This window comes from Phodopus roborovskii, unplaced genomic scaffold (assembly GCF_943737965.1).
Source record: "Phodopus roborovskii unplaced genomic scaffold, PHOROB, whole genome shotgun sequence".
Lineage (NCBI taxonomy): Eukaryota > Metazoa > Chordata > Mammalia > Rodentia > Cricetidae > Phodopus > Phodopus roborovskii.
The window spans coordinates 2,301,301-2,313,306 of NW_026126571.1; the positions used below are offsets into that span (position 1 = coordinate 2,301,301).

The 12,006-nt window shown below is 49.5% G+C and overlaps 1 protein-coding gene across 1 annotated transcript in view; it reads right to left on the reverse strand.

The window, feature by feature from the left end:
• The window catches only part of M1ap (meiosis 1 associated protein), a 54,379-nt gene continuing 42,373 nt past the window's right edge, over positions 1-12,006 (reverse strand). Inside the window, exons 7-9 of the mRNA XM_051203174.1 lie at positions 3,549-3,755; positions 1,403-1,543; positions 1-222 (exon numbers count right to left, since the gene is read on the reverse strand). Of these exons, the coding sequence (XP_051059131.1) occupies positions 64-222; positions 1,403-1,543; positions 3,549-3,755 (507 nt within the window). The 3' untranslated portion in view covers positions 1-63. The remainder of the gene's footprint in view (positions 223-1,402; positions 1,544-3,548; positions 3,756-12,006) is intronic.

Below are 12,006 nucleotides of genomic sequence, written 5' to 3' on the forward strand. Positions count from 1 at the left end.
CCTGAGCTCATGCATGCAGATCTCTCAGTCTGTGTGGTGTGGTTGTGTCCTGGCGCTGGGAACTCAGGTCTGCGAAGGATACTCTTCCTCTGAATCAGAGGGCAGGAAGGTTCCCGAGGGAGCTTTGCTGGCTGCTGACATCTTGGGAGCCGTACCGGAGGCTGGGGCCATTGGCAGGGGTACCATGGTGGCTCGCACTCGGTTGCTCTGAGACTGTCCAGCCTGCAAAGAACAACCAGTTTTCGCTGAAGACTAGACAGCCCCCAAGTTCCTGTCACTGCTCCCTGCTGGGCTCTGGTCCTAATTTCTTCCCAGATCTCTTTCCTGGAGCGACGCCCTGAAGACCCAGGGTGCTGACTGAAGTTCCCTATGCTGTGGCTTCTACCGAATCATCTCCTTGCCCGGTGGGTGCCTTCTCTGTCGGCTTGCCTACCAAGCCCTCATGCTGGACTCTGCTCCTATGCATCTGGTCATTGCTTCTACTTCTGGAGTTTAGAAACGTACTTCTGCAATTTTAGCTGAGACAAAAATACAAGTTTTCCCAAACGCTCATTTACAGGGAAACCAGGAAAAGCCACTGAGCCAAAGGAAACCCTGATTAGTAGACCACGCTCCTAGAAACACAGTTTCCCTCTGATCTTCTCCACCTTTGTTTTGACAGCTCTCACTGCAGCCTAGGTTGGCTTCTAATATACAGCAACCCTCCTGCCTTAGCTTCCTGAGTGCTGGGATTACAGCTGTGAGCCACCACGCCTGGCTTCTGGCTTGAAGCCTGTTCTCCGCAGCCTGTCTGAGGTACTAGTCCAGGTCTGTCTCCTCTGCTGTACTCTGTGTCTCCCTTGGTTGCCTTGCTGGGAAGACTGAGCAGATCGGAAGCTCTTGTTGACAGCCTGGCAAGCGCCCGCCTGCTGCTTTAGAGACCTTCCTTTCCCTTCCCTTAGGCAATTCTAGTCCTGCCTCCCTGTCAGCCCATCACCCCCCCTTTTTTTCCCTCAAAGATAGGGTTGTAGTTCCAGTGTGGCTTGTTTGCTTAACAAGATTGCTAGTAAGATGACTAAGAGTTATAAACACCACAGTTAGAATAGCTAAGCCACAGGTGTGATGGCATGAGCCATATCTCCCCCCTCCCCCCAGGTATCTGAGGCAGGTAGACCGCAAGTTCAAGGTCGGTCTGGGCTATTACTGCTACCTCATGAGCCCAGTCTCGGGATGACCTCCCTTCCTATGAGCCCACCTCAGCTGCTCTTTCTCCTTCCTCAGCCTGGTTTTCCTTTCCACCCATGGAGAGGGGGCCACTCTCTTTGTTGTGTGCTGTTGCAGGGTGGAGATGGAAGGCTCCCTTGGACTCAGGGTGGGGGAGGCTAACTGAGGGAGGGGTGTGGGGGAGACAAGGGACAGGTACCTTTCTAAGGCCCCGGCTCTCCCAGCTGCTGTACAGGCGTCCCTGAGGCTTGGCATGGGTGCTACTCAGATGTGAGTAGAGGTGGCTCCCAACGTGCAGGGGGTTGTAGGTGGGCCCCAGCTCCAGGCTGTCTAGTGCGCTCTGAGGAGAGGAGGGGGCACTTTATTTCCAGGTCACAGAGCACCAGATGTCCTGTAGAGACCTGAGTATGTGAGAGGCTGGGGGAGGCTGAGGTGGATGAGTCCTGGTGCTCTGCCCTAGGAGGGTGTGCTGTGTCAGGCGAAGGAATAGAAGGAGATGGAACGCAGCCCGCCGGGTGGTTACAGACCCTGAAGCCCCTAACCCCAGCCCCTGGCAGTGTCCCTGGGTTCTGAGAGAAACCGGAACTCCCGGAGAGGTACAAAGGGATCCAGTGTCGAGGCGAGGGAGGCTGCATCTTCGGTTACGTGTAGGGTAGGGACACTCCCGTCCTCAATACAAGAACAGGGAGTCCTCAGCCTGAGGTGAGGGGCAGGGAAGGAGGGCATTGGAGCCCAGCATTCCTGAGTAGTTGGGTTTTCCGGCCGCAACATCCTGTGCCAGGAACCGCTGGCCCTGGAGTGAGACCCGCCGAGGGACCCGTGGCAACCCTGCCCACCTCTAAGCATCGCCATGGCTGCCAGGCAGACCACACAATCCCCAGTTCTGTCCTTTCTGCTCCTCAGCCGCCAGCCAGCAGGGAATGTAGTCCCCCCCCCCGCCCCCCCCGTCCCAGCCCATCCTGGGGGCCAGGGGAGGACAGACAGAATGTACACACAGGAGGAGGGGAGGGAGAGCAGAGAGGGGGAGCTGGAGAGGAGGAGGGAGGGATGCTGAAGAACCCTGCCTCCTGGCCCAGCGGCTTCTTTGCATCTGAGTTTCAGACTTTTTCCCCCCCCCCCCCCCCCCGCAGAGCCCAGAGCACAAGCAGGCACACACACATTACAGGGAGATAGTGTCACACAGATGCGCAGGTGCGGCCACAGGCACGTTGTCATCTGTCTACAGGCTTGGCACACGCGTCCCGGAACACCACAGGGAACCCTTGGCATGAAAATCCACCCACATCGTCCCATTGGGCATCTCCATCTAGCCATCACTTTGTTCCTGTGGCTCCCACTGTGCCCTTTGATCCCTTCCTCTGCTCTGAGAAGCCTCATGGTCTCCTCTCCAGGGCAGGGGAGGAGAGGGGAGGAGAGGGGAGGAGAGGGGAGGAGGGCCACGATGGCTGGCTTATGCCAAGGGCGCTCCAGGCTAAACAAGTCAAATCCAGCACCTGGACCTGGACTTCCTGTCTGGACCCCTGTCCTGGACTTCCTGTCTGGACCCCTGTCCTGGACTTCCTGTCTGGACCCCTGTCCTGCCTGCTGCCAGCCTTTCCTTCTGGGACACTTTTCCTTCACAGCACCTGCATGCCACTCATGTGAATCAGGTTTGTACCTGCATATGTTTACACATGTGCCCATGTCGGTGGGATCCGCTCTAAGGTGGATGGCCCCAATTCCCAGTTGTTTGCCTATGCCAAGGCCCATTTCCCCCTCAACCCTCCCTTCACAAACCTTATATCCCTCAGCTCAGGCTCGCTTCTCAGTGAATTTTCACCTTGCTGCCCTAATCAGGCCCGTGACTTCCTCCCACTTCGTTTTCCGTCTTTGCTTTTATTTCTGATGGCCGTAACAAGCCCCGTCTGCTCCCTGCCTGTTCCCTCATGACCCTATTTCTCTCCCCCCCTTCTCAAGCTCCATTCTCTTTGTCCCATGGCATGGTGGTATAAATGAGATCGACTGCCCTAGGCTCATATATTTGCATGCTTAGGCCCCGTTGGTGAATACTTTGGAAAGGTTAGGGGGCGTGGCCTTGTTGGAGGAGGTTTGCCACTGGGAGTGGACTTTGAGGTTTCAGAAGCCCACACCAGGCCCAGTGTCTCTCTGCTGGAGGGTTAGGATGTAGCTCTTAGCCACTGCTCCATGCCATGTGCGCCACCATGCCATGCTCTCTGCCATATTGACACCGGACTAAGCCTCAAACTGTAAGCAAGCCCCCAGTCAAACGCTTTCTTTCCTAAGAGTTGCCTTGTTCATGGTGTCTCTGCACAGCAACAGGACACTGAGCCACAGGCTTTACTTGCCTCCATGATCTTCAGGCTGTCTTCAGGCGGGCCCTCAGATAGTAGGGGGAAGAACCCCGGGAGCATGAGTTCCCTCGTGGCCACCAACTTCACCAGCAGTGTGAGAGACTGAGATGGCGTGATCACATAGAAGCTGCTGGCGGCGACATTCTGGTGGTGTCTGGGGACCTGGGGTTCCCCTCTGGCCAACAGCAGCCAGTCTCTTCTCTGCAACAAGAACACACATCTTCAGTCTTTGGCTTGTTTTGAGGACAACCCCAACGGAAGATTCACTTTGGTCCTTAGAAGAGAGGAGCTTCTAATAGCCTGGTTTAGGATATGCTCTAGAGAACACACAAAAAGGTTTCAGGAAAAACACAAACTAGGAAATGTTCTTAAACTTGAAGTAGGTTCACTACAGATAGAATATTAAATACTAAGCGTGGAGCTTGATAAATGGTACTCTTGTATATGTTATGTGTATGTAATGTGTGTGTGTGTGTGTGTGTGCGCGCGCGTGCGCACGCGCACGCGCAGGCATGCATGTGGGCTATGGTATGTGTATGTCAGAGGACACGTTTTGGGACTTGATTTTGCCTTCCACCTTGTTGTGGCAGGGCAGGACATTTGTCTCTGTCTCTGATGTATACTCTAGGCTAGCTGACCCACAAGCTTCTGGGCAGGTCTCCTGCCTCCATCCCTGTATTGCTTAGTAATGTTGGGATTAAAGATGCATGGCAGCAGGGGCCTAGAGAGACGGCTCAGCAGTTAAAGGCTCTGGCTATTCTCCCAGAGGACTGGGATTCAATTCCAGGATCTACATGGTGGCTTACAACCACATGTAATTCCAGTTCCAGGGGTCCAATCCTCCTAGCTTTCATGGGCACCAGACACCCAAGTGGGCCCTGGCTGTACATGCAGGCAAAACACCCGTACAAATAAAATAAAATAAAAATAATAAATGAGTAGAGTGTTTGGATTGAACTTGAGTGATCAGGGCTGCATGGCTAGTGGCTTTACTCAATGAACCTTCTCTTCTATGTCAGACTTTTCCTTTTTTTTAGAGCTGGGTGTGGGGGTATTTCCCTTTAATTCCAGTGCTCTGGACATGGAGGCTGGAGGATCCACTACTTCAAGGCCAGCCTGGCCTATATGTGAGACTTTGTCTCAAGAAAACAAAAAACAAACAAAAGAATGATTCTTTCTAAAATTATAATTCTTTCTAAATATATTTTTTTGAAATTGAACATGATAACATTAAGCCACACCTTCTCTTCCCCTCCCCCCAGAGATGAGCTTTTGTTGTGTAGACAAGATTATCTAAGAACTCACTCCAGCCTGGCTCCAAGAATTATAATTCTCTCTCTCCTCTCTCTCTTTCTCTGTCTCTCTTCCTCTCTTCTTATCCCTCTCTCTCTCTCCCCCTCTCCCTCTCTTTTCCTCTCTCTCTCCCTCTCTCTTTTTTCTCTCTTTCTACCCTCCCCCCCTGTGTAGATGACAACTTCAGGTATCATTTTTCATGTGCCTGTTTTCTTAAACAGGGTTTCTCTTTGGCCTGGAACTCACCAAGTAGGCTAGCTGACTATCTGGTAAGCCCCTGGTAAGCCCCAGGGATCCACCATGGAGCTGTGTGTGTGTGTGTGTGTGTGTGTGTGTGTGTGTGTGTGTGTGTGTGTGGTTGGTTGGTTTTTTCAAATGTGAGTTGTTCTAGGAATCAAACTTGGGTCTGACTGAGTAATTTTCACAGCCTCCCTTTCTTTTTCTTTTTAATTTCTTTGGTTAAATTCAGGGCCTCGCACATGCTAGGTAAACATTTTATTTTCCCACCACTATTTCTTAGCGACCGTCTTGAAAGGGAGGGGTATAGATGGTGTTGCCGGGCATCAAGTCTTATTTTTGGTGCTGGTGGTGGCCCTGACTGCAGTTAGGATGGGAAGGGCGACTGTCAGGGATGCCCCTGAAATCCCCAGGGAAGGTTTAAGAAGATGCTGCAGCAGCCTGCAGAGAGCAAGAAGAGAAAGAGGAAGTGTGTAGGGGAAGCTTTAGTACAAGACAGTGGGTGGGGACAGGATCCTTGAGATCAACCTAGCCAGTCCAGAGGACAGAGTGAAGTGCTGGACCCTGGGGGCAGTGTCTCTGTGAACTTCACGTGCCATGGAGACAGCAGAGGTTAGCACACAGACAGGGAGAAGAGACAAGCATTTACACACGGTTTTTTGGGCACACTCTTTTTGATGAGAGAGATGGAAACATGGCAACTTTCTATGGTCCCTTTCCAAGGAAAACCACAAATCTCCAAGAAATATGGAGTCAGAATGGTTATAGTCATCGGTAAGGTATGTTCTCTTGCTGGCAGAGACAATTAATCGCATCTGGCACAAATTTAACAGTTTCCCAGTTACACAAGACAGGGAATAACAAACCCTTGCTCGTTCTATAGTTCTAGCATTATTGGGAAGACGACGGGAAAGGGGCCATCAGTGCTTTGTGTGAGGCGAGGGGGAGAGATACAGGAAGGCATCTAACTCCTGCTGGAGGCTGGGAGGGAAGAGGGAACGCTCCTGCCATCTTAACTAGTGCCATCAAACCATGCAGCACAGAGCACCACGGAGTCCGGTGGCCTCTGGCAAGGGGCAGGGAACCCGCTCATAAGTCCAAGTAGAAAATCTGTGATTATTCTTGTGGTTGGCAGTCATGGGCTGATAATTTTGAAAGTGTGGTACCTCATCAATAAGATCTTGGATGAAGATAGATGAAAACATATAAATGTTTTTTTAATTGAATACTTACTAGGTGTACTAGATATACTCTGTGTCCTCTTGGCATTTATAATAGAGTGGGGGGGGGGAGCTTGTAAAGGATGTTTGTCTAAGACTTCACGTGACCCACTCTTCTGACTGGCCTATATTTAGGAACGATTGTCCCGTGTCCTAGAAAACCTCTCAATGCTAAACAAACCGATGATGTCAACCACCTGCCCGAGACTTGACTAAGCATGAGATAGGCAATGAGCTAGGGGCCATGGCATGTGGTTTCTTGGAGCGCATCATTAAAGAGGAGTCATACATGCTACACCATGAGCTAGTTAAGAATTTCTGTGTGTTGCACACAAAACACCTTGGAACACTGGACTCAATCAAAGTCGGCAGGTCTGAGACAACGTCTAAGTCTCTGTTAGCTGGTATGTACAAAGGACAGCAGCCTCAAAAGTCTCTGCTATGGTCAGGACTGAGAAGACTTATTTTGTCCCCCCCCCCCATTCCTTATATTTTTGTTGTTGCTGCTGAAAGAATTTTATAGAATGTTTCAGAACTTACGGGCTTGAGACATAAAGAAATTGTCAGAAGCTCTGGAAGAGAAATAAATATGTCTGTATTAGATGACAATGTTAATTTGTCATCAATTCCCAGAAGCATCTGCAGAAAGTGAGGAGGAAGGAAGCTGAACTTTAAAGCTCCTGTTTGGAACTGCGGATTTCCAGCATCTCCTGGGTAGGGGTTTATGGCATGAGATCCAGGGCCCAGGTCTAAGGATGTTAGCTAAGTGATCGGTTGGCCTGTTAGGACAAGCAATTGTGCTTATGCTGGGCGTGGCCAACTGCCCCCACAGGTATCTGAGGCTGAGAAAAAGCACTACCTGGGGGCGTCTCAAAACCAGCAGCCTTTGGGGTCCTCAAGGGGAACAGTGCTTAATGGCCATAGATAACTGCTGAGTTTATACTTCGGCTGGGTCTAAGGGAAAGAGCATGCGTTAGATGCTAAACTTACTAGAAGGAAGATATTCCAGTATGGGTGTAAAATGTCTCCTATAGGCTCATGTATTTGCGGTGGTCCCCGATTGGTGGAGCTGTTTGGGGAGGTGGGGCCTAGCCCAAGGAAGTGGCCTTGGCTTCCACTTTCTCCACCACGCTGTGGGAACCAAGTAAACGTCTCTTCCTTCAAGTTTCTCCTTGTCGGGTATTTGCTCACATCGACAAGAACGATAGCTAATATACAGTTTGTGAAGAGATGTCTATGTTTACACTATGACTGGAGATTTTGCCATAGAATGTGGCTTAGACTTTACAAGTGTGTTCCTTCTCTTCAGAGCAGGTGTGGACGGGGCAGGCTTGAATGGCATGACATACTCCAAGTGCAGTCTGAGCAAGGTCATCCTCTCCTAACTTACTCACACTTGTTCTGGCTTCCTTCTGGTTAGAGCTTAATGATTCACCATGGATGCCAAAGGGAAGGAAGAGGGTATGGCTACTGACCTCTGGCTGACAGGGGTAAAGGCAGCACTGACACAAATCCCGCAAGGAGGGCAGGCAAGGATTTGGTATAGCAGGTAGACACTTTAATCCTACAAGCCAGCACTGCCTTGGTCTGTCATCAGCGTGATGGCCATGGAACAAATACAGTGAGCGAACAGTGAAGCATGACCAGATGCGGAGTGAGGTGTTTCTGAGGCGCAGGGGACAGGAAGGGACAAAACACCCGGTTAGCTTTGCCTGTGGTGAGAGATGCACCTCCTTGGTATAGTTCATCCAGCAAAAGAAACTACAAGCTAAGCACACCTTGGGCCTTTGGAAACTGGAAGGAAACACGGAGGAAATCAGGTTTCTTTAGCATTTCCTTTTTCTCTTATCCCGGCAAAGAAGGAGCCAGGAGGAGGGAAGAAACTGTTATGGCATCCAATACTCTTGCCGTGGTTTGGACAGGAATGGCTCCATGGACTGTGTGCAGAACTCTGGGTCCTCAGTAGGTAGGACCATGTGGGAGAAGCTAGAAACCTTAGCTGCAGGAACTTGGTCACCTAGGAGAGTGTCCTTGGAAGTTAGATCTTGCCTTGGGTCTCACTTTCTGTCACTCTCTCTGTATCCTGTCTATCACAGCTGAGTAGTCTCTGCCACGTGATATGGGGATTCGTGAATATGTGAAAATAAAGCTACATACTTCTACATGTACATAATTGAGGGTAATCATAATCACAGGAGAAAGTAGAAAATAATTAACAGCAAAACCCCTCACAATTCTAACTCACAGTGGCGAAAGTTAGCACGCTGTGGAGGCCTGGACAAGAGTGGCCCCCACAGGCTCACACATTTGAATGATTAGTCATCAGGGAGTGGTACTGCTTGAGAAGGACTAGGAGTTGTGGCTTTGTTGGAGGCGGTCTGACCTTGTTGGAGTAGGGTGGCCTTATCGGGGAAAGCATGCCGCTGGGGGTGGGCTTAGAGGTTTCAGAAGCCCAAGCCAGCCCAGTGGCTCTCCCTTCCTCCTGTCTGTGGGCTCAGAAGCAGAACTCCCAGCTGCTTCTCTTACAGCTTGTCTTCCTGCCAGGATGACAAGGGACTAAACCCCTGAACCTGGAAGCCAGCCCCAATTAAATGCTTTCTTTTATAAGAGTTGCTGTGGTCACGTTGTCTCTTCATGGCAACAGAAACCCTAACTAAGACAGACACTTTGCTACCGAGCGCAGAAACAAACCTCTCTGGTCTTAACTCTTGTCTGCAGGACTGTACTGGAGATGCACGGAGGACCAGAGGCCTTTTAGGAGGCTGGGATTCTGGGCATGACCCCATGGGGGAGGCATCCACGACGATAGCAAGTATATCAACAGTTTGGCACAGGGGAAGCCGTACTTTATGAAGTCAATTTAAGAAAACAGCAATGTGACAATTGTCGCAATTCATGCTGTTACTGCTGCTGTGAAGGCCAAGTAAGAGGTGGCATCCGTCACAAGGATGGGAAGGACAAACGCACAGGTAAATAAACGAGTGGGGGCAGGGAAGAGCTTCACCGTGAAGGCATTTAAGCAGAACCTGGAAAAGTGAATAACACTTTGTCAGGTGGGAGAGGGAAGAGGAAAGGGCACAATGTGTGGACATGGGAAAGACGTCAGGACATTAGGAGAACAGATAACAACGTACTATTGCCTTTGGGGTGGAGACTAGAGGAGCTGGGTGAAAGGTAGACTACAACGCAAGAGAAGTAGACCAGGCTGGATCACAGGAGGCCCAGTGACCCCGTGCTAGCCTTCATCTTCTAGGCTCTGCCCTCATCTTATCTGATTTTTTCTTTCCTTTTTAAGGCTCTTGACCTGCCATCACCCCACGCTCAGCTTGGAATTTGGTCTTGACTCTTCGCCTGTACAGCCAAGGACTTTCCATTTCCCCACCCACTCCCAGCCCAAGCAGCCCTCTTGCCTGAGTGCTCAGACTCCTGCCGGACACATCCCGGCTGGAATTCTGTCACCTCTGTGGCCAATCAGAGTAGACATGGGCTGGAAAGTCAGAATGTGTCTCTAGAGACGCTGACATTTTAAGTAGGAAACTGAAAGACTTAGGTGGCGTTTTCATTTCTTTTTCTAGTTCACACAGACCTGACTTTGTCAGAGAAATGAGGAATTGGAAAGTGAGTCATTAGCAGCGTAACTGGGGCTTCACAGCGGGGCTTCGGGAAACGGAAGAACATTTTCCTGGCAATGCGTGGATTCATCTCATAAAGACTTGGAAAAAATTAATTTTATTTACTTGTGTGTTTATTCCCTACCAAATTTCATGACATTGTTATGCAAACTTAGAAAAAAAATGCAGCAGTACACAAAGACAAAATAATGAGTTAAGGAGACTGGCTAGAGGAGAGAGCTAGGACTTGGACAATAACCAAGCCAGGGTCAAATACCCCACGGTCTCCCCTCCCCGACAAACAGTAAGGGAGCCTTGGATGGATATGACCAAGTAACTGATATGTTTCAGAGACTACCTGCAATTAGCATGACGACAACAAACTCCCTGTAGCTGCAGAGCGACTTAAAATTGGGGACCTGAAACACGCTTTCTGGGTTGTCCTGACTCCACCATTTCTCAGCACTTAGCTTCCTCAGCTGCAAGACAGGGATGGCTCTCATTGAAGGGACACCAGCCCTCCGGAGCATGTGGCTCTGGCAAGCAGAGCCCTTCTCCCCCATTCTCTCCGCCTTGCTAAAAGCTGTTAGATTACATTCCTAAAGCTAGTCACCAAGGTCCACTCCCTTATTTGGTCATTGTCTCATCCTGAGGGTGACTGCCAAAGTCCAGCAATCAAGATCCCCTTTGTCTCCTCTATCTAGCATGCCCCATTAAAATTAGACACCTCACCCTGATACAGGGTTTCCCAGTTTACCTTTATAATTGCCCATTTGCCCATGGCCATGTCTTGTCTTCTCCCTATCCAGAGGCAGTCTGTGCCGAGGGACAAATATCCCTGCCACCATTCCCTTGTTCCTTCCCGTCCTCTTCTCCTTCTCCCTCCTCCTCTGTCTCCTGTGTTTGTCTCTTATTCCTGCCCTCTGTCCCTCTGGGGCAAATAAATCTCCTTCGCTGAGAACTTGGCCTCAGGGGGGTCCTGAGCTGATACTTTTCCTTTCAGTTATTTCATAGGATGGTTAGGGCAATAAAAAACAAAACAAAACAAAACAAAAACAACAACAACAACAAAAACCAAGTAATAGTTGTAAGGTACTTGGAACTGGGTTAGGTACAAAGTCAGCATAATAAATTATTAATTTCTGAAATTAGCTGGGCATAATGGTGCATATGTTTAATTCCAGAATTCAAGAGGAAGAGGCAGGTGTGTCTCTATGAATCCAAGGCCAGCTTGGTCTAGTGAATTCTAGGCCAGAAAGAGTTATGTAGGGAGACCTCTCATTTTTCCCCTAAAATTAAGATGTATTTAATTATTAGTTGTGTCTTATGCTGTAAAATTAAAAACAACTGGGTAATTTGTAGATATATGTCTGTAAAACATTGAAGGATACTATTAAGAATGCAGACTCCAGGGGTCTGGATTAACCTAGGAATGAAATTTATGAGATTGGTGGATGTTATGTAGTGGTTTTTTTTTTCTGAGAGTAAAACCTTCCATTTTGGAGGGAAGCTCCCTAAGATACAGGATGTCACAAAGGAAGTGTGGCAGCAGGGTATTCTAAGGGAGGGGAACACTCCATTCTTCAGGGGTAGTCATTAAGCTCAAGAAGCAAGTAACTCAAACCCTTCCAGAAGTCCCTGAAACTGACCAGACTCACTAGGCCCCTTCCCTCAAACACACACACACACACACACACACACACACACACACACTCTCTCTCTCACTGTAAGGACTGCTGGGAGACACCCTCAGACAAGGGTGCTTAGAAGAGATGCTTACAAGAGACCCAGAAGAAGCTGCTGCCTGGAAGGAGCAGAAACCAGTCTAGTTGCATGGAAGAGGCATAGGCAGGCCATGTTTCCAGATTCTGTGAGCTCACAGGTGTTGGGGTGGGTTGTTTTTGAGTTATTTCTGCTCCTTGCCTATGCTCTTGTGAGTAATTCCAACCAAACTCATTGGTTCACCAAACTGGACTTTGGTGGCATCTGTACTTATTTTGGTCTGTTATCAGTTTCCTATCTAGGATGAGTAGATATTTGTTCATGTGTCCCAAGAAATGGTGTCACACAACACTGGGGAATACCTATCTT